Below are 26,441 nucleotides of genomic sequence, written 5' to 3' on the forward strand. Positions count from 1 at the left end.
AGTTGTAGCTGTCATGCAGCTGTTACAGGAGGCACTATAGACAGCTGCAATCCACAGGGCCCTGGGCTGGAACCCGGAGTAGAGGGCGGGCCCGGGTTCCCCCCAAACCTCGCAACTCCTGATCAGACACAGGAGAAGTTGACCCAGACTGTGGGTTCAACCAGAGGGGAGGATCACTGAGGTGAGCAAATCTGCCAATATGCGCAGGACTCACCAAGGTAAAGGAGGAACTTTGTCACAGTAGTTATATAAATATTACAGCCTAAAGCCCTTTTCTGTTTGCTATGTCTATGGTATTTTTACAGAGTTTCAAATAACTTAACATACACCAACAACACAAAAAGTCTCCAAAAATCAGGATTTTTTGTTTTACCAGCTCCTTCCCTTATGGTAAGAACCATGGCATGTGAGCAGCGTGTATGAGGATATTAATTTGATAATAAAGGGTGCTTTTTCTGCAGACCAAAAACATCATGTCTGCAACCACCTGGGTTTCTACCAATGTAAATGAAAAGGAATCCCAAGAGTGTACCCCATGTGACACTATACCCCTTATTCTTCTTAGTAATATTATTGTGATATGAGTAAGCCCATTGACTCTTTGGCTTGTATAACAACAGGTATCACAAAGCAGATTTTGGCCCATTTTATAATGAAGTTACACTATACTAGAAATAATGGGAAGTATCACACCACTTGTGTTATGCCTCATCGCCGGTCAGTCTCCAATCCTCCTGATAGTTCCTGTTACTTCTCTACAGCGCTGTTGTCACATGAATAGAGTACCACAGATCATGAATGCCATTTTTGAGTTTTATGAACTTTCACACCAATTTGCTGTTTTCTGCAGACGACAATCCCTAAAGTACATCTGCAGGATACCAGTGGAATTCCAGGGGGCAATACATGACTGCAATATTTCTGAGAATACTTAAATTATGTACAGACAAGAGAAAGGTATGTTGTGCACACAAGCATCAAACTATGCAAAATATGTTTTGCATAGTTCAAGAGTTTTGTTCACTCATTGAAACCACTCCAAATTGGCAGTGCTGATTTTATGAAATGCCACTTTCTGCTGGTTCCGTTTGGCTTAGAAAATATTAAATGGTTGAACCTAGCAGAGAGCTGATGGTCAGGGTAAATTGCACTTGCTGCAATGTTTTGTTGTCTGACTCCAACAATCAAAAGTCAGCACTGAGTCTCAAAGGCACAGACTGTGACTCGCTTGCTCATGAGAGTTTTCACATTGAAGCCCTGGGGCCATTCCAGGAACAGAAGACCACTGGAGCACAGCTTCATTGCAGCCTAGCTACCCTCCACCAGCTACACCCCATACTAGGAAGTGTGAGGTGATGGGAAGGGGTCTACGTTCAGCTACGCTAAATTTGCTCCACTAGAAGTAGTTAACTAAGCATGCTATGCTCCCTTCCAATGAGATACCTTAAACTGGACCAGGATCTGGCCTGAAAATAACATTCTTAAAATATATACTATTAAAAATTAGTTAGTTATACATTTTGCATATGTTTAAAACATGGTCTCATTTACATACCACCGTGCTTTATAAAATATCTACACATTTTAAGACAATTAGAATGCTCAATTAGCTGAAAATTCCCATGCCTCTCAAGCAGATTGTGTGTTACAAAACAGTAACTATGCTGAGGGAAAATGTTCCTACGTAAGTAATTAAAAGTATATTTAGTATATATTCTTAGTACGCTACAGCCACACTGATTGGTAAAGTCTGTATATTCAAAATTAGTTATTTATGCAATGCACTCTACACCTTAAATCAATTCGAAATTGCAGCTGGCTCAGAATGAGGGTGGCCTGCTCAGATGTTTGCTGCTGAGAGCATATTAAACTCATGTTCTGTAACCTGTACCAGCTGCCAACTCATTTCCAGGTGTAGTTGAAGGAATTGTTTTTAATCAATAGAACTATTAATAGTTTGGTTCCTGACTGCCTGAGTGTCTGCCAGTTTCCTTGTGCAATGATTCTAAGGCATTTGAGCTATCAGCCCTCTCCTGGTATACACAGGAGAGACTGGTAGCAGAACATTATAAACTTTGAAATCTGCTTCCTGCCCCAGTTCACCAGAGCTGGTTTGGGTGCCTTTAGGAGAGACTGCAGAATTATTCCTATTTTTAGGTTTTTTCTGGAGAAATAGGAGAGAGTGAGTCAGAAATGAGGGAGACTGGCTTGGGAAGTCTAAAGGAGTTGTTACTAGAGGTTGCATTTACTAGAGTAGTAGAGGAGTTGTTACTAGAGGTTGCACTAGAGGTCTGCTGTTTAATGGAGATAATGCTATCCAGGGAGCCTAGACTGGGGTCTGAAGCCTCTGAGAGGTTTGGTTTCAGTTTTATTTTGTTTTTAATTTCTTTTAGAATATTAGGAGTTAGTTAGTGGGCAAAATTGCATTACATTCTTCAGTGAAAAATGTAGCATTAGCTACATCACAACATCCTGTAAATTTCTGTCAGTTTTGCCAAATTGCTTGGACAACTCCTTCCTCCCTCCCACCTCCCGCCAAAAAAAAATTCTGACAAAATCAAAACATTTTGTTTTCGTAGTTTCTAAAGAAACATTTTGATTTTTTGATTCAAAATGACTTTTCATTTAAATTTTTTTTAATTCTATTTGAAACATTCTTTCAAAAAATGTTTAAAAGTGGCAGAAATAGAAACAAAACTTTTTAATTGTGCTAAAGAAGAAGGTTTTGTTCAACCCAACATATTTTTCAGAATTGCCAGTGAACCGAAAAACCCATCATTTGCCCAGCTCTAGTGTTAGCATATGAAATGAATGTCAAGTGCAAATAAACATTGCTGCAATTTTCAAAGGAGCCTGCGGGTATCAGGTGTCCAGCTTCCACTGCAATTCAAATAAAGTAGGGTGCCAACTCCCTTAGATTTCTCTGAAAGTCCCTGCCTAAACAAATAAATAAATCATGCAGCAAGTTTAAAGTAATGATACTTCCAATAGATCAGAGTACACTTTGGATAATACTCCTGGTATAAGATTGAACTTGAATATTTTTACCACTTCCTTCTAGCAGTTTATTCTGAGCGCTTTTACATACTAATTTTAAATTCTGAGCCCACTACTATCTAGTAGAGCTGGTTGGAACCCAACTTTTGTTTTTAACAAATAGAGTTGTCAATTCCCCTAAATTCCTCCTTTTGTCAGAATCGGATGGAATTAGATTTCTTCAAAATTACTATAATTCACAAATAGCTTTGAATTTTTTAGCTCAAAGCTGAAAGATAAAAGAAGAAAAACCCACAAACATTAACACTATTTGGACACCTAGATGCAGAAATAAGATTTGATATGCAGAATAAATTTAACTGGTTTATTTAGAACACATTATATGGTGGGCCCTCAGGAAGGAAATTCAAATGGCTCATGTATAGTATTAGCAGCATACAACTTACTACGCAGATACCTAAGGACCAAATGCAGCCTTGGCACAAACAGGCTCGATTTCCATTTATAATATATTTCTAAATAAGAATGTAATCTGCAATTACACTAGTTAGAATAATACTCAGCACCATAAGACAATCAGTAAATGGTGGGATGTTTCTTTAAAACACCTTCCACTGAAGTATCCAGTACTCAGCACTGTCAGAGTCAACATAACAGTCTAGATGGCCTGATCCTACATGGTAGTTCCTATATTCCACTGTAGTCGATAGAATGGTGCCTGTTTACACCAGGCCTGAATGTGGGTGCTAAGCTGTAAAATGTGCTATGCAAACTAGAGATAAGTCCAATCCCCTCCTGATTTTGGGAAAGTTCTGAATTTTGCAGCTCAAGGTGATCTACAGTACAAGTTTAAATTTAGATTAGTCTCTGTCTCTACCTGCAGAACCTGAAGTACTTATGAAAACATAGTATATTTACACTAAAACCAGTAGGGAAATAATAGTTTGTGTTATTCTATTCTTTCAACCTCACCTACACAGCTGATATGACTCAACCTCCTAAAAAAGTTATTTTTGCTTTTGGAGATACCACTGCAGCACTGATTACATGGAGATCTGCAATTATGGTAAAACCTTGCCCTGACAAATTCTAGGAAATCCCATTTTCCTCATCCTAACATTTTGCCATGCTTTCTGCAAAGAAAGTTGTGTTAACCTGTAGCCATGGTGAAATTTTAGACTAAATCAATTTGCAAATTTTACTATCTACTTTTCAAGGAGAGTGGAGGAAAATACGTGTACAACAGGATTTGTTGGATAGACCTGTACCCTTCTGCTCTCTCACACCCCAAAACCAAAAATGAACTAACTGACCTACATTTTTATAAGGATAGCTGATAAAGATTCTCAGAGGATGGCATTACCATATTCAGTGACAACAAATAAAAGATTGGGAGTTTATCAATTTTCATTTTGTGACTTTCTTGAAAGATTCCATTTTTACCCTGAAATTGAGACATGAAACCTAGAAATTTTGCACAATTATACAATTAATGCTATCCCCTTCATTGCCACCTAATTCTGCTGGACTAGTTTTTACATGTGTTAAGATCTATAAGTCAACATACATAGGCCTCAAAGTTGCCTGACTTGTCTCCTTTGAACATTTGGTGGACTAGCATACATAGAAAAAATGTAAATCTGGACAGCTAAAACAATTAAGGCTGGGTTTTTCAAAGGGCTATGAGAAATTTAGGTGTCCAACTCCCACTGAAAGTTGGACACTTGGCAAGGCCTTTGAGAATTAACACACAAAACTTTCAACAATTTAATATATGGAGCAATTTAAAACTGCTTTAATTAAATCAGTGCAAAAAACTGTTTGGACATTTATTTCAGTTTAGCAAGGTTTATTTCAGCTCAGTATAAATCTATTAGAAACAAGTTGAAGATAAACCAAAGTAAGCTACTCTAAATCAAACTACAAGTGTCCCTGGAGGGGTTTGCCTTCTTTAACTAAGCTGGTGCAAGCATATGTGTAGACAAGACTTTTTCTTTGAAAATCCCAGACTAAAATCAGTAACAGAGGGTATTGGTGGTGGGAAGGATAAATCAGATTTCCAAATTACTTGTAATAGTAATCTCACATTATCAAGAAATTATTCAAACCTGATTTTCTGTTTCTAACATTTTCTGCGTAAAAGGAATGCTACCAATGCTGAAAAGTGCACTTAGTGTTGAACCAAAGGCATTACAGAAAAGACATGGCACTTAATCCAACACTGCTATCACAGCTCTTAAAACCCTCAGCGTTTACCCTGAAAGCAGAGAGAAAATCTCAGTTTAAAACATGAACTGAAAAATATGATGTCCAGCATTAGCGAGCCATTTAAAATGTCCACTTTTACCAACTGTTACCACAGATTGGCCCTATAGTTACCATGGCTAACTCCTATTGTAGGTGTAGAGGGTTGCTAGTATCTCAGAAACCAAAGGAGTGACAATTGCCAAGTGTTTTTTTTTTCAAATGCTGAGAGAGCAGACTGGTGACATCAAAGCAATGATGGCAGCAGTTGACAAGATGCAAAACGTGCACACTAGGAAGTGACCAATGAAAGATTGTTGCAGACATTAATTAAATAAGAACCATAGATTATATATTTGCCCTTTTTTAATTTTGTCAGCTTGGTCTCCATAGTTATAAGAGTGTGTCTGGGGGAGAGACGGGAACTGTGGCCCTGCAGCCTCCAGTATGTACTAGGCCTGTTCTGAAATTTGCTTACAGGAGTTGCTCTCGATACTCCCTAGAGTTTCCAGTCTGCTGTAAAAGCAGCACTTGGTCAGTCACAGAGAGGAAATGCTGTTCATAGAAAGAGTGACTCGGCAGAATAGCAACCTAACAGAATTTTAAAATCAAAGGCAGAAGGAAGATAGGGGAAAGAGGGAAGGAAAGAAAGCAAGAGGAAAGGGTACATGGGAGAGTATGAGAAGAAAAGAGGGGGGAAAAGTTCAGCAATATAGCAAGGGATAACATTTGTGGCCTATAAAGGCCCTAGTTTTGGGACTTCAAAATGAAAGCTGTGATTAACACTGACATTTAGAAAGTCAATTATTAAGCCTCTTCACTGCAGAGATGGCTTACAAAACAAAGCCAAACTTCACTCTGGACTGTCTGGAATAGTTGCTCCTCTCGGCTAGCTTGAGATGCTGTTGTGTTACAAGAAGTCTGCTGATAGTTAATGGGTTACTCAGCAATGTCTCTCTCCTGAGGCAGCACAAGTGTCTTCTCAACACCCACTTCCACACATGCCTCCTGTGCAGCAACAGCACCTAGCTCACCACTTTGTAGCAGTGGAGATTTGATTGCCCTTCCCCACTCACACCCCTTTTAGGTAGCTGCAGTACCTGGACCACCTTCCTGGGCAGCTATATCGATTCTCATGGTTAACAGCAGCAAATGCTGCAAAGAGGTCCAGGACGGGGAAATTAGAGGTCTGCACTCTATCCATTGATTGGAGGAGATCATCCATCAGTGACATTAAGGTGGTTTCAGTTCTAGGTCCTAGTCTGAATCCAGATTGTGCTTGGTCTAGCTTCAATTATATGAGCTTGTAGTTAGCCTTTGGCTAGCTTATCTAGGAGCTTGCTCTGGAATGGGAAGTTTGACTCTGGGTGGTAGCTGGCTAGAACCAGATGAGTTTCTTCAGTGCTGATTGTTGAACTATTGTATGTTTGAAGGAGGAAAGGAAGATTCCCCCTCTGAGTGAGACATGGGCTATTTCAGTCAAGAGTTTAGGACTCTCTTTCATAAGACAGGCAAGGTATGAATCATATTCACAAGTCTTGGGTCATGATTCTTTTAAGATGTCCAGAACTTCTTGATGAGTGAATATACTGAACTCCAGGAATCCAGGTGAACTGTTGGTTAGTTGGTGGGTACAGGCAGAGTAGATCCATGCTGTTTGAGAAAACTTCTAGAATGTTTTCTGTGAAAAGAAGTTCTAATACTTTGCAGCACTTGGTGCTTGGTTTTGATGTAGGTACTCAAGACTGAATAGCTTCTTGAGGTGTTATTTGTAAGCTTAAACTGTGACTGATGAGAATGTTCTCTTGGCCTGTAATATGGCTTTGGCCTAGGGTTGGAGGAATTTGTTATATTTCATCCTGTCTGTACCATCCTTTGTTTTTCCACCATCTGTTTCTTCCCCTTTCTTTTCATCAGGTTCAGGGTGTCAGAAAACCAAGGAGATCTGTCTGGGTAATAGGGAGGAAGGGGCCATTTGAGGCCTGCCATGTTACTGGTGGAGGATAGCAGTCAATCATAATGATTTATCAGGTCCTCAACTCCTCATGCTGTAGGCGAAATTCTGTTTTCCTTTTGCAGGCTTTGGAATGTATTTTGGCCTCCATGAGTCTTCACGGTTGAATCAGGGTCATTGGTCTTTCTTGTTGCCTAGGAGTGCATGATCTCTGATCACTGCCTCAATGAAGTGATGGTCTGTCCAAACCAGTGGTTGGGTTGTGAAGATCAGGTCCAGATTGTGACAGGCTTTGTGACTGAACCAGCAATAATCTGTGAAATTCCTAGGGATGTAAGCGTGGAGATAAATTTTGCATCTGCAGCCTTGTAGATATGCATTTTGAATTCTCCCAGGACAATATGTCTAGGGTATTTCACCACCATTGCTGGCAAGATATCAGTGAACCCTTTTGAATCCTTTAGTCTGTGGAGGTCCATAAATAATTACAAAATCTGTTAGCTTTAGCTCATTTCTATTTCTAGATGAATTAATTTGAATGAAGTTGTCTTCCCTGAGGCACCTCTCTTGGATTTGATGTTTGCAGAAAAGATGAATGCAGCTCTGCCTGTCTTCTTGACCCATCACAAACTCAGACAGGATATCTATTTCTGGTTGAATGAGGTGGGATAGCACAGGGCTCATGGTGTCATTTAGCTTCATTACTCATGAGGTTGTGTATTGTTTGTCAAGTGGCAGATTTTGCATTCATCATCATTAACTTTAATTCATGTTGCTTTCAGCCTGTGTCTAGTCCTTGTGCAATCTATAGTTGTTAGATGTCTGGAATCTGATTTCTTATGTCTGCTTTCTATTCCTTGGACAGTTCCTCCCAGTATGAGCTGTGATAGGTAAAGAAATGCTTTGTGCCATCTGAGGTTTTGGAGAAATGGTTGTCTGGTTCATCAGATGCCATGAAAAAGGCAGGATTGTTGGATACTTTTTGTAGCTGTAACCTGGTAGAGTACTGGAAATGGTCAGAGCGAGGACAGCATATTCACGGAGTAGTGGTGGCTGTTCAGGAAGCATGGTGGATGCAGAGGAAGTAACACATTTTATTCACCATTTTTGTGCTGTTTTACAACCATAACACGTTCTCACTCCAAAAAACACCGGCTGCACTATTTCACGCATCCTCCCCCAAACACTTTTGAATTTAACTGACAGCGCAGCTAATCCAGTCAGCTCATATTTATCTGTAAGCAAGTAAAAATTGACAATCTAGTGCCTATGAAATGAAACCGCTCCAGTGAATTATCTCTGAAAACACTGCAGCACATCTAGAAGTGCTGTAGAACTTGTGCATGAGTATTCCATCCCTCAAAAACAAAAAACAAAAACAACCACCACTTGATTGATTTTGTTCTGAGTATACAATTTTAATTAAAGCAGCTGAAGTTGTCCAGCTAGGCATGCTAGTAGACATTTATCAAACACGTTTTTGTAAATCAGATTCCTAAATTGATGGCATTTGTACATACAGTCAAGTTAAGTCACATTGGAATAAAACAGAATCAGGTAATTGGTATATGGAAGCACTTTTAAAGGGCATTACATTATAGTGGCTTAATGAAAAACATTCTCCTGCTATATAAAGTTAAAATAACAGAAATCATTAACTGTCTAACTGGCAGTGTGACTCATCTTCAGATTTACAAAAATGAAAATATCATTTTGCTAATCTTATTTTCCAGCCAAATACATCAACTTTATTTCATTGGAGAAGACCACCAGGGTAACAGTGACTACCAAAAATAGAAGACATTCTATCAAGAATATAAAAAAGAAAGCTACACCTTTCTCATGAAGTGTTTCTTCTCAATGGGTTTGCACTGTGGAACCTATCCCAGACACTATGAATGCATTATATAATAAGTTACACATAGACTGGCATGAAACTAGGTGAACAGTAATTAACCCTAGTTTCATCTCAGAGGTAGCTGTATAACACAGAAGCTGAAATAGGTGTATTTCCCTTTCATGGTGATTAATTGATCTTTATAATGGTAATTTCTTTTTTATGGATGCATTTGTTATGGGTTCCCCCTGGGGTGTCACCTGGAACTGGGGTACCACTGAGCCCTCTGTGACAGGTCTCTTCTGTAAAGTGTTTGGTATAGTAGATAGCCAGCTTCCCACCTGCAGTAGTGGGTACCACCAAGTGCCAGATGAATAGCTGACTCCTCATCTCCAGTGCAGCAGATAGGTGTCAATCAGACCCAATAGTCCTTTCACACAGGGCCAGCTCCAGGCACCAGCATTCCAAGCAGGTGCTTGAGGTGGCAATCTGCAAGGGGTGGCAGTCCAGGTGTGTTTGCCCCCAAGCAGCACGCTGAATTGCCGCCGACAACGGGGACAGTCTGTGTGCCGTTAGGGCAAGCACACGTGTTTCCACAGCGGCAGCTTCTATGTTCAGCTGTCCGGGGCAGTGCAGCTGTAATTAGTCTACAATTCTCATCATACCCCCTGCTCTTTAAGATCAGCTGTAATTTTACAACCTGATGGCATACTTGTGGGACAGCTTTAGGGCACTGTCACATTTGACATTATTATTCACTGTTGCCCACTGGAAAGATTACTGAGGGCTGCTCTACACTGGGGGGGGTGGTAATCGATCTAAGATATGCAACTTCAGCTACATGAACAGCTAGTAATCTTTCTTAGTTCGACTTACCTGCGGCTTCCCCATCAATGCTGCTTACTCCTCCTGCTGAGGTAGAGTATGGGTGTCGATTCGCGGATCGATTTATTGCGTCTAGACGAGATGTGATAAATTGATCCCCGATAGATCGATTACTACCCGCCGATCCGGCGGGTAGTATAGACGTACCCTAAGACCCACTGGTACCTATCAACTGAGTCATCTTCAAGGAGCTGGCCACAAGATTGCTCCTGATGAAGATTTTGACTGGAGTAGGTGTGGACACCACTGATATGATGCCTTTCTGGGGGGGTTGTTTCGTTTTTTTGTTTCTTTTTTAAAAACTTCAATAGAAATTTAGCTCTAGTTTTGTTGTGAAGAGGGGAAAAGGTTCAGCCCAGTTCTTACTGTATCGCAACCTGTTAAATCATTAATAATTATTAAGCATATAATTTTGGATTGCTAATAATATAGACAGACATACTCAGTGTTGGCCTATCAAAATTGATCTATAGATTCCTCATCAAGAATTGCTCCTGTATGTGCCCACTCTTGGGTAGAACTACAGATCTGGAATTGTCTAGATTTCTGGGGCCACATGTACATCCTTACACAGGCCTGACTGACTGATATGAAATGGTATGAGTTTGCAGCACCAATGTACTCTCAAAGTACACACAAAGTAGCTGTGTTTGTGTCTGAGACACGGAAAGATCTCACTGAATCTTTGGGTGGGTAAGGAGAGATGACAATGAGGATATCACTGAGCTAAAGGAGAACCTTAGAAGAACACTCTCACTGTCTCCTACTAAACACAGCCTACACATTACAAAAATATTAGTTAGATGATACAGTCTCAATGAACAAAGAATTATTTATTTACATAAAAATGATCAAAACCAATTGAAAGACTAAATACCATGAGGCACTATGCTCTGTTATTGGAAGTAATGTCCTTTGAATTTTTTCTCCTATTGTCTACCAAATGATATTTTGTATCTGCTCAATGCTCCATTAGCATTTCCATAGCTTTTGAGAGATGTTGGTTTGTCCTCTCTTTAATTGCTTTTTCTAAGACCTCTTATTCCTAGTTCACTCAAATCCATTTCCTAACTAATGCAGTTTATTAGGCATAGCAAGCACCTGCATATTAAGAGGAACACTTTATTATGTCAGGTTTTCCAAAGCACTCTGGGAAATAATCTGAGAAGCCCTGATCCACACGAGATCTTCCATTGTTTTTCATTATAGTGGATAATAAGTTTGGCATCCATTATAGTGCATCAATGGATTTTTAAACACATCTGGAAGAAGTAACATTTACAATGATTTTTCAGTGGCTAAATCACCACTCAGTATATTAGTCATAAAAGCATTTCCCTTCCCAAAATTTTTCAAATATTTTCCCCATACCACTTCAGGATGATGCTGAGACCTTTCAATATTTGTCATAAAAAACAAGAGACCCCCACACACTCCAGAATAGCTAATAGCTGGTGGTTAGGGCACTTCCCCTGGATTTGGACACCCACATTCAGGCAGAGCAGGACTTAATTTGGAGTACGGACTTGATTCCTGGTCTCCCACTGTGATGCACTGTATCTCAAAATAGCACCTAAAACCTTCATAATAACCACTGCGATACAATGATATGTTTTGTACAAAGTATACCTTCTGAGGTATCATTTGGAAAGTTACAGTCTGTTGAGCATCTTTGTTCTGTCAAAATGTGTGTCATCATTATATATGGAGTTATGAGAGTCTGCTATATGTTTGTCACTGAAATATACTGTGACTAACTCCTCAGAGAGGGCAAAGAAACTGTAAACCAGAGGCCTTACATGCCATGCCTCACATGGACAAAAGGTATGAGCAAGAATTTGCTGTTCATGTGGAGGACAATGGGAAGTTCACATAGGCCATGGGAGCTGTCTAACTCCCTGACACAGCATGGATTTTTCTAGCACCTGTAGAAAAGTATAAATGAGGGGCAGTGACATCACTTCTCCTGCCTCTTCTCCTCCATCTCTACACAAGGAAGGAAGATCACTGGGGAGGCAAAGAAACTCCATTGACACTATAGCAGGGTTGGTCCTAACTAGGTGTTCCAGCTAGCAAGAACTGCTATGATGTTTTGGGCGAAAGAAATCCTTCTGCTTTTAGAATTATAAGCATGCTAAAGTTCAGGAATTAGCTTGCAATTTTATATTTTCTTTCCTTTTGTAACCAATTCTAATCGTCTATGCCAAGTCACTTAATCACTTAAAATCTATCTTTCTAAAGTCTGTTTTACATTTAATTTAAACCACTGTGTTTTTTGCTAAAGTGTTTGGGGAATCTACTCAGGCTAACTGGAACTGGTGCATGATCAATTTCTTTGTCAAACTGATGGACCTTATGAACTTATACTGTTCAATTACTTATTGAACACTACAAGATGGTACATTTCTTACTCCTGGGGGAATTCTGCGCCACTGCAAATGCGCATAATTTATGTGCCCTGCAGATTTCTTTGCTTCCCTGCAGAAATGACTGTCTGATGGGAAACAAAGGGAAGCCAGAAGAGTGGTCATACGACCCTCCCCAGCAATATGTTTTGGGTGCCCAGGGCAGCCGGCAGAGAGGTAAATCACTGTGGGGCTGGTGGCTCCTACCTTGTGCTAGGCTTAGCTGCTAGTCCCCAGTGGCGGCTCCAGGCACCAGCGCAGCAAGCGTGGGCCTGAGGCGGCAAGCTATGGGGGACAGCCTGCCAGTCGCTGTGAGGGTGGCAGTCAGGAATCCTTCGGCGGCATTTCTGCGGGAGGGCCACTGGTCCTGCGGCTTCAGCAGCAATTCAGCAGTGGGACTGACAGATCACCCGCAGAACCGCCACCGAATCTGTATGACCGTGGACCTCCCGCAGAAACGCCGCTGAAGGCTGCCTGACTGCTGTGCTTGGGGTGGCAAAAAAACATACAGCCACCCCTGCTAGTCCCAGCAGGGCTGGGGAGGACGGGACTTCCTCTTCCTCTGCCTGGCATCTGAGGCCAGGTCAGACCCACCCCCAGATTTCTCCCCTGGTTGTAGAAAGCTCTGCAGACTCCCCGCCCCACACACACACACCCTGCGCAACCTGCACCCATCGCTCCTTAGCTGCAGGGGGAGGGATCACTATACAGGGAGCTGCTCCGGCATCCAGCCACCCCGGTGTATCCAGAGCCACTCATATCCAGACCTTCCCACCAATCCTCACCCCCCCCCCACACACACACACACAGAACCCCACTCCCTCTGAACTTGGACCAACCCAATGAGCCACCTGCACCTGGATCCCCACCTTCACCTGGACTCCCTGCAGAGTCCCATTACCATTGCATCCAGAACCCCGCCCCCACAAAAAGAGCCCTTGTGCAACTGGATCCCCCCCCTACACACGCAGATCCCCCACTGAGCTGCCCATACCCAGACTGCCCCACACAGAAATCTCTCAACCCACACCAGCCCCGACACACACACTAAGCCCCTCCACACTTTGATCCTGCATTTCTGGGCCTGCCTGCCCTTACCTAGTACACCTGGCACAGAGGGGCAGGGCTCTGGGGTGTTTCCAGGGCAGGCCCAGGCCCTGCGCTGTGTCAGGATTGGTGCAGCCTCATTGCTGAGTCCACATCCCAGAGTGGGAGAGGGAACTGCATAGCGATCTCCCTCCTCTGTGAAGCCAGTGGCCTGTGCTCTCCAATGCCATGCTGGGGCCTCCACAATTATTTGGCAAATAACATTTTAAAATACCATATGCAGAATTTTTCATGTTTTGGTGCAGAATTCCCTCAGCAGTAATTTCTTGGGTAGAAGGCTGGGATCAGGAATGTGGAGGTCGCCCTATATGTAATTCAAGTGTGGCTAGGGATAGCACTCTGGTATATGTCTAGGGGTAACTTGTATGCTAGAGGTTGGGGTGAGTGGCAGCTCACACAGCAAAGCAGAGCCTAGTGCACACCAGAATGGAGAATTAAGGGGGCATAATGATCCAACAGTCCAGATTGCACACTGGGGCATGTCACACCCAAATCCCAGGTAAGTGCCTTAACCACCAGGCTATTCACTATTCTTGGGTAAATTTCACTCACTCTCTCCTGTTGCAATTGCTCCACTTTGTATGTATAAATATTCACTGGGCCAGAGACAGAAAAACTGACTTCACAGCCTGATTTTTATGACACTCATGCTGAGCAGATCACCAGTAATCCCTTGATTAAGAATAATTTCTTAGCTACAGAGCAGCTGCCAATAGGTTATCCCCGATACAAATCAATTAACCATTACATGGTGCCAGAAACATTGAAACAACACTTAGAATAACTGGTGTTTTCATCTTACCTTAACTTGCAATTGGTTCTTTCTGTGTCTTCTAGGCTGTTTTTCTGAAAAAACATAGAACATTCAGAACCCATATACTTTCAGCTAGAGTCCACCTGGCTTGAGGTTGCTTGTGGTGGTCTTGTCCATTTTTAGAAGAAAATGTAATTATTTAATAAACATTTCTTACTCATTCAAGTGCTTGTAATTTTCTTGTAATAGCTAAGATTGCATCCTAAATTTTTCTTAGCTCACATTGCTTCTGAAGGAACAGAAAATTCATTAACAACATTTTAATAGAAACTGTTTGTTAGGAAAGCAATCACCTTTTAAATATTAAAATTATTTTAACAACTCTACCAAATTATTATTAATCACATTCTTTCTACATATAGAACAGTAATACATTAACTCAGCAATAATACAAGTACAAGAAAATTGCTCAGAAAATTAGAGTGCATTTGTATGGAATCTGTACTGAATTAATAACATAGAACAGAGCCCTGTTTGTTAGAAAAATCAGAAGGTTTTTTCCAGTACTCTATATTTTAATATTAAGTAACTTAGAGATGACTCAGACCAAAACTCTGGATCTGAACCTTCCTCTACATTGAAAGGTTAGTCCAGATCCACACTTTGTGACAGAATGTTAGCCTTTTAGTGAACTGAACCAAAACCTTGCATCCAATCACCCTCAACTATAGGGAAAGTTTGAATTTGGATTCAAACTTGGTAAATCAGTCCCATCTGTAACATATATTTATCTCTTCTGTTCTGTGTGTCATAGAATCTGTAAAAGCCTGCATGAATTAGGCTTGTGTTCTCAATGGTAATAGATGTGATTGTCCTATAACTAGTAACCTTGGTAAGAAACTGGAGGTATTTCTTTGAATGTATATAAAAACTCTTAGGGAAATGAGGGAAGCATCTGTGAGAAGGGCCAATGAACAACTGTAGATAAGCAAGACAATGTAATGGCAGTCTCTAAACTAGCTGGAATGTTCTGCCATTTAAGATAGCTAGGCTAGGTTTTTGTTTTGCAAACATCATTAGTAGAGTTTTGGTTTCATATAACCAAAGGCAGGTGTAGTTTGGACTCAGATTTTGTGTCACCTGAACCACCAACTTTTAGAGGCAAGGAAGGAAGCTGGATAAAAGGTTCTGGTCTGGCCATATCTCTATTGCTGGAACTGTATCCTGTGAATCTTGGTGGTGGTCCAGGGGTCCCATCCCTGTTGAGGTGAACAACAACTACGAGGTTAGGAAATCAAAATGATTTATCATTTTACAACATGGATATAGAAAAAATTATTGGAAAGAAATTGTCTATATGATCATAAAATCTGTAACATAACTGTCTCATTCTTAGTGAAGCAGACACAAGACAGAAAGAACTTAATCATATATGCATAGAAGCAAGTGATCACAATATAATTGATCCTAATCTCTGTCAATCAATCTTACACAATTTATTTTTGATTTGGAAAATCTCTACTTTAGGTTTCAATTCAGCAAAGCATTTAAGCACATGTTGATCTTTAAGAACATAAGCATGTTTCTTAAAATTATACACATGTAAGTGCTTTGCTAAATTGGGCTGGCACATACTTAAGTGCTTTGCTGACTCAAGACCTAGGTTTATATGCACCAGACAATGCATGCTAAGAAGAATTTCACACATTGCCCAAGCCTATTCAATTTTGATTCATTTATATTGTTATTAATAATGCCCAGATGAAGAGAAAGATAAGGAGTCCAGTAATCAATACAGCATTTAGTTCAATGCCAAAGAGCACTAATTATGTTCAGCTTTGAAATTAAAGTTTACAGCACTCCTTCCTCCCCTTTCTTTCTTAAAACCACAGCCAGGGTCCATCCATAAGAAAACTACAGTAAAGATTCCTCTGACGGTAAACAGGGAGTAGTGATTTGTCTTATTTAAAATTTCAGCCTTAAACCTTACTATTTGCTACTTTTCAGAGCTGGAGAATGCAAGCTGTAGCAGCCAACAAACCTTCAGCCAAAATGAAACTATGTTCATTCACTTCCGCTCCTTTTTTTCACACTAATCCCAGGGAAGAAAACCCACAAGAACCAGCTAAACTCAGAGACAAAAACAAAAAAAAAAGCCCAAAACAATGAAAATCAAACTTATCAAGGTTCAGACCAAAAATGGAACATCAGACAACGTGGCTAAGGAGGATGTCAACTTCTGCTATACCCAGAAGAGGTCTTAATAGCTGCCTTTCCCGGGCTTCATAATCTGTTGCTTCACAGGCAGCTTCTTCACCAAAACCTTCTTTGCTCCTGATTCAGGAAAGCATTCCTATTAAGGAGAGCACTTCAGCACATGATTAACAAAATGGACTTATGTTATAAGTGCTTTCTTGAACTGGAGCAGTTATTTGTCAGATTCTTCCTGAAATCAGACTACACTGGAAATATGTATTAATAAACTATTGTTTCTGCTGAAGGAATAGAACAGGTATATAAAAAATATATCATTAGAACAATTTCAACATTTACTTCATAGCAACTTGACTATACTGAATTGTTCTGCTATTTCACATGGATTTCTCTAAGTAAAAGTAGTGATTCTCCAAGGATCTTGGCAACTGCTGCAAGAAATTGTGCCAATTAGTGATTGCTTCCAAGAATTTAAAAATGGGTTCTCTGAAGCCAAGCTAACAGATATCACATTCTTTTACTGGAACTAACTGCAGATTAAAACTTGTTTGGAAAGTAAATGATATTCTGTGTCCAACAATATTTTTCCAAAGAGTTGCATTATCAGGCCCATTTCAAACTAGGCTTTGACTCAGAGGATTTTTTAACCTCTTGCACTGACAACCATGAGGGATGTGGTTCATGAAACCAACTGGAAAATCCCTTTGCATCCATATAGTTTTGTGATCAGCTTAGTATTAGATTTGAGAAGACAAGTTTTCAGCCATGTTCAATGCTATCAGTCTGTTGTAAGCAGCAGTATGAAAAACAAAGGCTACTTTCAGTCATTACTATTATTTTATTAGCATTGAATAGCACAAGATAAACCTTCTGCCCTTTTTGTAGCTAATATTTCTAATGAATGAGTAAAGCCTCTAGGATCTTTTGAAAATCCCTGTCTTAAAGGAGGTGTGATAGAGTGGATTCTGGCTGGAACATGGTATAGTAATGCAGTGTGTTTGGACACACTGAAAAGAACCCTATTCAAACAGAGAAGGAATCCTGATGTTCCAAGAAGACCGGAAGAAAACTGGGCCCCTGTCTGAAGTTTGGTGTCGTCAAGCACAGGAATACAAGGTAGATCCGCCCTTAAGAACAGGTATTCGTTGAAATTTTATTTATGTATCGAGGTGTCAAGCACAGCTAAAGCGATTGCTCCACCAGAACACACTTAAGTCTGCCTGCTTGTGGGGAAAGGGTATTAAAAGATCCAGAAGAGTTTTATTTTCTTTTAGTGCGGACTTCAAGATGACTAAATCTGAGGTAAATGATCAGATAATAGCAGAGTCTGTAAAGTAAGGGACACCCCCAGTTAAAGGTTTCCTTAGAAGCCTCCTTGGAGCTTACAGTGGAGATGTGCTGAATTAGCAGCCTTCCTTAGTTGCCTTCCCCAGCAAGTACCTCTCACCTTTTATAACTGTGCTGGCCCTCTTCAGCCCCATCCCAGTATTCCAAGAGTTGCAACTGGGTGGACTTTTCACCACTGGTGCACTCTGCCAGGGTCTGCACCAGCAACAGCCAGCATATACCTCCAGGAGCTGGAATCTTTAGAGAAGTTGTAACACACCCTAAAGATACACTCTTGCTTACCACCACCTTCCCCACAATGTTTTGAATCAGTACTTGGAATTCATTTTGTTAATTGGCTATTATCACTTGGTTCAACTACTCTACAGACATTTGGTCATCCACAAATATGTTGCTTTATTTACTAAACTGCTGAACTGAAAATAACCAGAATTTATATTCATATTCAGAGTTCGAGACAAAACTTAACTATTCATAGATTTATATTGCAAAAACAGCAGGCATTTCCCACTGATAGGTAGTTGATGACAATCAATACAAACTCTTATTACAATTTCATTTTATGAATGTAATTATATAATGCTCATAAGCATTGTTATGGATGTGTACCTTTAGAGAGCTCTTTAAAATATTTCATCACTATGTCTAATATGGTATTTAATAGTCAGTGCAGTCTTGTGGTTATATGACCTCAGACTAAGTCACCCATGGCAAATATCTCTAGCTCATCACTCAGTTTTCCTGTGATGCATTATTTCTATGCAGAAGAAGGTCATGCAGCACTAAAATGTGTAAAATCTTTTGCCAATGCTCAACCTGCATTATAATTAGTGACATTAGAATTCAGAAGTACCCATTAGCTGTAGGGATTACTTATTATTAAACAAGTGGCATTTGAGAGAGTTTAAGCAGAAGTCTATATTGGTTTGACTGAGAAGAGGGTGACATTATAATTACAATCCTGAAAAACCATGAATTTATAAAAATAACCAAACATTCAAAGATAGATGTTTAGCATCTACCATCACAATTAGATATTGGGATTAGAAAAAGATATTTAAGTATCACTGAAGTTGTCAAGAGTTACAAATTGTTGCTTGCAAAATGTTTTTGCTTTTGCCATCTTTTCCCTTCTGATTTAAATGAGACTTGATAAGGACAGCCTTTCTGAAATTCTCATAATGCAATGCCACCTTGCCAAGTCACAAAATGTCCACGCTCATAAGAAATTTAGTGAGATACTGTCAGTCTGAATTTGGCCAAAAGTTTGTAAAAGTAAGCTTTAAAAAAAACCCTGAAAAATCTATGAATTTCTTAACTAATGGAAACTGTTGTTTTTAAATTAAGAGTATCCATCCAGTGTCTGAAAATTGAATCACAGCATTGTGCTAAGTGAGAGAGAACTTGAAACTGAGCTAAATCTGTGAGCACAGTATGACTCCCTGTTGCTGTACATAAGCAAGATAACACTGTTATGAACCTCAAAACAGGCTTTGTTGTAATGACCTAATTAAATGGGCCTGTAACAGTTTTAATTCTAAATTCCCTTTTTTGGTGGCTGTATTTTAAAATATACTTTGGCTTTGTGTTAAATTTTCCTTCCATCTTGCTCCTTCCCTCCCCTTGTCTCCCCCAGAACAAGAAGAAAGAAAAAAAATACTTTGTAGACCTTAGATAATACACATGGATCTCATTTCATTGTAACTTTGGAGATTCATACCAAAAACTCAGATTGTATCATCATAACAACAAACAACATGATCCCTAGTTCTCCACGGAATTGTGCTGAGGAGAATGTCAAATATGCAACTTTATTGTAAAGTCCATACTACTGAGAGGTGCTAGGCTCTTTTTAAGCTAAGGTTGAAGCTAATTTCATTTTAAAACCAACTTTCAATCCGCCCAAAACTAGACCCATCTACTTGAAACTTCAACTTTTTCTGGTAAGTTTCAAACAAATTACACAAGGCATTTTGAAGATATGGGAGTTCAAACACTTTCCTTTTATCTGCCTTTCAAAAGTTTTCTCATAATGCTTGACCCATAAAATCCAGAATTGATCTTGCTGTGTTATACGAGTATAACTGGCTTTTTGGCAGGGGGAGGGAATAGGGGGACAGCAAGAAGCTAGATAGTAACAGATTTTTGCATAAGTACCGAAACAAGCACAATTTCAAGAAAAAAAAAACTAAGAACATGATCTACTATAGGTATCATACATTGCTTGGCATGCCTGTAACCAACAAAATTATATGAAGTCTGCTTGGAATAGATGAAGGTGGCCATAGTGAGAAGTGACAGACAAGGAACCACTTTGGAGACAAGGGACTCCTGTCTGGAAGAACTAGGAAAATTACTTAAGTTAGGGAAGAATGGCTGGGAGAGTGCAAGAAGAGGAGACTGTCTGGATTGGCATACATTCTATCCATGCACTGCTTCCAGTTCCAAGGTCCACCAGAGTCCCTGTGTTATTTATGTCTGCCAGCTCTTCTGTTTCTGAGAAATTCATGAACTATTTTTGAAAAACAAAGAAGTTCCCAGGCCAACCCTCTTTCCCCCCACCCCCTAAAAAGCACAACCCTTTAAATTGGAATTAAATTTTTCATATATGCCAGCAACCTCTTTTGAAAAAAAGCAAAAGAAAACCCTAAGAATATTTAAATGGAAAAAAGTCTTCTTGAAAGCACAGAAATTCATCAACTTTAAAACAAAACAAAGCATTAGAAACTGTGGGAAAGCAAATTAATGGTTTCATAAGTACATTACTCCAATACTGTCTCCACGGTGAGCTCTATTTTTTCCATATAAATCTCATGTCATGATCGCCCCTTAGAAGGTTTGTACATATATAGGGAATGAGATTTTTCAAGAGGGCTAAGGGAGTTTGGCATCAAAATCTAATGGAAAGTTATAAGTTGGGTGCCTAACACCCTTTTGTGCCATGAGAATCTCCCCCAACACATTAACTCTATACCTTATGATACTTGTATAATTAGCAGCACATGGAATCTTTGAACAGTAGAGCTGGCTGTCTTATCAGGAATTTGTAAACGTATATCTTTCCACAAGCTGTGTATTACCATAAAAAGCTTGGAGTCTGCACAAGTACCATACAATTACTAGTAAAGAGTTGAACTTTTGCTAGTCACAGAAGAAAGGAACTAGTGTGATGGATGGATACGGCTGTTTCCATCTCTGATTGCTTTCACCATGGAGATCTGAAGGCACAGTTAAAGTTGCTTGGATGATATTAACTGCTTTTTCCATAGTTTCCAAGATGGTGCCTTAACTGTGAATTTAGGTGATTTCTAAAGCGTTTGTTTTTTTATGGCAATGCTTTGGTTTAGCTCTTATTTTTTTGACAAACTAGTGATACATCTGATGAATACTGACTCCATTTAACAAGGTTGTTTTTGTTTGTTTGTTTTAAAATAAATTTGTCAGTATAATCACATTTTGTATTTCCAATTATGTCATAATTGCATTTTACTTCACAAGACTTGTCATGTGAATTCATCAATATACCACATGGCAGGTGTAACATCGTGTAAGAAACCAATATTGTGTGTGTTGCTCAGTAGCTATTTTTCCAGCCAGCATCAGGATCTATTGTGAAGGAATTATACCATGAATATGTGTACTGGTATACTGTATACCAATCTCTCATACAAATTACCAGTAATAGAAAATACACAGTAACTCGGAAGTCACGTTCAGGTCAAGGTTCTATGTTAGTGCTGGCCTACTTTATTTAAACTATCAGGCATTTCTACTTTGTTACGTTTCAGGACTGCAGGCTTAAATGGTATTCCTGCATAGTTCACCTCAGCAGGAACCAGACCTAGACGTGCTTCAGTGACTCAACTGTCAATATTGTCAACATTTAACTTTCCCCTCCTTAACTTACCAGAAAGGCATAAAAGCCTGCCAATGTTCTTCAGATAGGACTTGGCAACTGTGCCAAGAAATACTTAAGAAGTTTCTCCTTTCATGTGAAATTATTTTAATTTAGTGGATTTTCTGAACATCACATTACTGTACCTGCCACTGATTGTGTGTGTGTGTATGTCCATGTTTATGCGTATTTATTTCCCCAATATTCACTGGTGTCAAGTGTCAAATTGTGCACAGCCCAGAGAATCTGATATTTATTCTCAGAGGCACCGGGTGTGGTGTTCAACTAATTATGAGTGAGTAATGTTAAATCAAAAGACAAAACAGATTTCTGAAATAACCAAGCTTTTTGATCAGTTTGCTTAAGAAAATGGAAGGGAAATAGGGTCTCAGAGAGACACTGTTCCTGGCAGACAGACAGAAAACCAATTTCAAGTTTTGCAGCAACAATCACAGATTTAAAAATACTAGTTAATTTCATCAGTATCAGACAATGAGAGCACTTCCTCTTTTAATGCAGTAGGGAAAAGAGTGAAAAACCTGATCTGTAGGTAGATGCACCCTTGAAGCACACACCACTGAAGATCAGATAAGAGAAAATTAGAGTCATATACTGATCTAGTTATTACTATTTTTTGCCAGACGTTTGGGAGGGGAGAAGTCCCACATGGTATTGTGTAGGAAAAGGTGTAATGCTACATTAAAGATGTGTTTTAATTAATTTTATCTGAATGCTTTTAATTGAGGAAGCAGCAAAGAATCCTGTGGCACCTTATAGACTAACAGACGTTTTGGAGCATGAGCTTTTGTGGGTGAATACCCACTTCCTCAGATGCATGCATGTATTCACCCACGAAAGCTCATGCTCCAAAACGTCTGTTAGTCTATAAGGTGCCACAGGATTCTTTGCTGCTTTTACAGATCCAGACTAACATGGCTATCCTCTGATACTTTAATTGAGGACTTTACCACAGTTATTCCTCCTTAGGACATTAGTTTGTTATTGTATGTCACTCAGCATATTTTACTAATTCATGGATAAGTGTGCTGTTTCTTCTTTTGATTATTTTCTTAACTATTTGAAATTTGTAACTAATTATTTTACTATTCATATTTCCCTTCTACTTTTGTGAGTGTTTCAGGCTTTTATGCACTGGTCCAAAACCACAAAAATGTTTCCAAAGTGACCAGGTGCAATATTGTACAGTTAACAAAATATTATACATACTTTATTATGTTTGGACCCAGCAAACCAACTCATGACAGCATTATTGATTTATTTCAGACTCAGCAACCAAAAATGAACCATTTTTCCTAATGCCACACAACATAATTTCCTTCACTTTTATCCTCCTGGTATGAAGATTGGTATCTTTGATTACTGCATTCATATGAAGGTCTTAACAAATTGACCTTGATGAGCATTAACTGTTGTAAAGTGGATTGAATAGAAAAGCCCAGCTAGCTATCTAGACTTATTTCAATATAAATTGGGTAGGTTAATGCATTTACTAGCACCTTCTTTGCTCCCTATTAACATATGTGCTGATAATATAATAATATATTACGAATTGTTCTTGGAAAGAGCAATCCAAGAGAAACAAGGCTGTTCTTAGTACTTGGTGCAAAGGTAATTTGGTCACATATTTTCTTTTGAGTTCGAAATGTGTAGCTCGGCCTGTTACTTAATAAAATACAAAAAAAGAGAGTGGAAGATAATTTGTAGAGAATAGCAACTAACAAAAGAGAAAAAGTTTACAGGTAAAGAGCTCTACGGTCATGTGGCAAACTGCATGAATTCCTGGACTTCCTTAGTTAATTTGTAGCAGTAGAGAGTACTTAAAGGCTGAACATAGTTCTAGAATGTAACCTTAAATAAGTGGTTTATGGTCTAGAAACAAAAATCATTCCCAAAGCAAACTCTCCTGTTTCAGCTTTGGATGTAGACAGATGAATCAATCATATGTACATACATGACTCATGCTGCATCCCTGTTATGCTTAAAATGTTTGTTCTGGCCCAGATAACATTACAAAAAATTGAAGAAGCCTATTTAAGTGACACCTCCTGAGTTAGAGCAACAGTGCCAGATGGCATCAATGTTTGTCTTTTGAATGTTAAATTAAAACTAAGTGCACTAGTTACATTTCTCCTCCAACACGGTGTTCAGCATATATAATGCAGTGCAAGTTCTAAGCCTGAATTTCCTTCATTCCTCTTTTGGGAGCTGATTTGAAGCACATGGGTATCTTTCCATTGGCACCATGAATGACACTAAGTGTCTTCATTTTTTCCCCATCTTTGTTACAACTAGGTAGGCAGAAATATTAGGATCTAATAGTATTCAAGTAGTCCAATGACAGTATTACATATGACAAGGTCTTTAGGAATAGTTTGAGTGTTCTTAGTTTTACACAAGACAGTCACAATTCTAATAAGAGAGCTAATTCACTTACAAATCTTCTGAGCTCCTTTCTACCAGTGTAAATTCAGAGTAACTCCATGGAGCAAATACTTAGCAAGTGTAAATTGCCATAGCTCTACTGCTCCATGGTTTTTCACCAGTATACTCAAGATCACCATATGACTCCATAAGGACTGATAGTCTGGTCTCAAGCCTTGCAGTAATTAATAAGAGGTCACAAGTAAGTGAAAAGCATTGATCTATGGATCAGAACTAAAAGGTCCTTTTTTTTTAAAGGAAGGAGAATGCTCTAAGTCTCTATACTGCCTCCCTCCCTCCCCCTTTTTTTTTTGTAGTTTCCACAATAAACTGGTTCATTGCCTTCATGGACCTGCAACATTCTTTGTACGCAGTTGCTTTTAGTATGTACTAGAAGTCCACAAGCTGCAACAGTCCTCATCTATAACAGTTTAGATGTCCATATTCTATCCAGACAAGCACATATAATCCTGTAAAACTCTTGCCTAGAGCACAAAAACATTCTAACGTATATTGTAAAAGTAATTACACTGGGACTCTTATAAAACTTGTGCTTCTTAATGAATGTATTCCTTGGAAATCCATATAATGGTGATGCACATTAAGTTTGATTGCAGTCTCATAATTTATAACAATACTCAGTTGCTTCTATGGCAACTTTTATTAAAGTTTAATAGTGACAGATGCTAAGACTCTGATTCTTGCTGACTTTGAGCCAACACATGCTTTTTTTTTTAAACTGCAGTCTGATGTAGCAAGAAAATGATAGACTTCTTACTGAAAATTTGAAACTAAAGTAAGAGAGATACAAGAGCTTTCCTACAGTCCATTTGGGAGTCTAGTTCCTCTTCCTCTCTTCTCTCCCCAAGTATTTTGACTGTAATAAAACAAAAAATAAGCATTCTTTGAAATGATCTTTGGGATTTCTCTGTATCCAGGCAGCATGTAAAATTTCAGTGCCTCTTTTTATTTAAACTGCTGTCTGGGTCCTTGTTACTGTTGGCTCTTACCAAGCAAACCTATTGCATTATGGAGCTTTTGCCAACAAATATTTGGATTTCTTCCTTGTAAAGTTATTCCCAAGCCCTTCCCTGCCTAGTTCCCACAGTGCTTCATTAGCTGAAGAACTGAAAATACATTTTGTTTGTATAAGGGCAGATATTAATAGAGAGAGTCTATGCTCATTTCCGCTGTACCCTGCTGAGGATGTGTAAAATTACTTGCCTAGTTAGTGCATGGGTCAAAAGTTTCAGTTAATGGCCACTGGAAAGAAGTAGGAATAAATATTTAAAATCAGACAAGAACAACTAAATTAGGTCTGGTTCCTCTAAAAAGAATATTAACGTTGACTATTCTGCGGTTCATCTTTCCAACTCCCAAAAAGAGAGTCTAGGGTTGAACATAATTTTTTTTAAAGATGTGTCAGAGTGGGTACAACAAAGAAGAGTTATTGGGTTTGCTCTGGGCAGACTGATGGCCTTAGAAAAGAAATATCACTCCCTCTCTGCCCCTTTATTGGTAATAGACATGGTGTAAATTCAGGTGATTCTTGGTAGGGAAAGCTAAAGAACAAGAAACACTCGAAGAGCAGTCCTGTCTGGTGAGGCGGAGAGAATGAAAACAATGCCAGGTGCTTTGTTGCAATGAAATGGTGAATTCTGCCACTAAAAGAGAATTCTGCTATATCTTGGATAAATGCCAAGTTCTGGCTCCTGGGGAGTTGCCTTGTACTCTCCCCTCTGCCCCTCATTTGTTTGTATCTAACTGTTGTCTCTGGTCTGGTACTTAAATCAGATGGTTTTTGGAGCAGAGACCATCATTTTGTTCTGTATTTGTACAGCACCTAGCGCAATGGGATCTTAGGCGCTACGGTAATACAAATAAATTCATAGCATCTTAGGGATCCCTTATTGTGCGGCAGTCTGGGGCCAGTTTAACCCCAGTAGAAGTTAAAGCAGCTCTGGAGACTGCTCTAACATACATCCAACTGCCTATAACCACAAAGAATCATTTTCAGCCTGCAGGAATAGCCTTCGCAGAGAGGCACTGTAGCCCTGCCCTTTAGGGCAGAGAATGTGGGAGTGTGACATAAAGTCACTGCTGCACCTCTGTGTCTCACAAGGAGTTCCCGGACCAACCCCATTAAGCATGACTAAGGGTCAGAAAGACAATACAGGAACCAGGCTGTATTCTCTTGCCAGTGCAGTCCCACTCTTCCCACTACTCTTTGCCCAGGGGCTGCTGCAGCCAGAGGAAATCTCTCTAGTACCAAAATTCCAATGGAGCCTTGTAGATTTCCCCAGGATCCACATGGGGATACCAACTTTGGAGCAGGCCCTTCAGCCTTATCTAGAGGAAGA

At 39.5% G+C, this 26,441-nt stretch overlaps 1 protein-coding gene across 5 annotated transcripts in view; it reads right to left on the minus strand.

The window, feature by feature from the left end:
• Positions 1 to 26,441, minus strand: part of FAM13C (family with sequence similarity 13 member C) — a 239,252-nt gene that overhangs the window by 167,006 nt on the left and 45,805 nt on the right. For all 5 annotated transcript variants that reach the window (XM_050958586.1, XM_050958585.1, XM_050958584.1 and 2 more), the window contains exon 6: positions 14,232 to 14,275. In XM_050958586.1, the coding sequence (XP_050814543.1) occupies positions 14,232 to 14,275 (44 nt within the window). The remainder of the gene's footprint in view (positions 1 to 14,231; positions 14,276 to 26,441) is intronic.

Source organism: Gopherus flavomarginatus, chromosome 6, assembly GCF_025201925.1.
Source record: "Gopherus flavomarginatus isolate rGopFla2 chromosome 6, rGopFla2.mat.asm, whole genome shotgun sequence".
NCBI lineage: Eukaryota > Metazoa > Chordata > Testudines > Testudinidae > Gopherus > Gopherus flavomarginatus.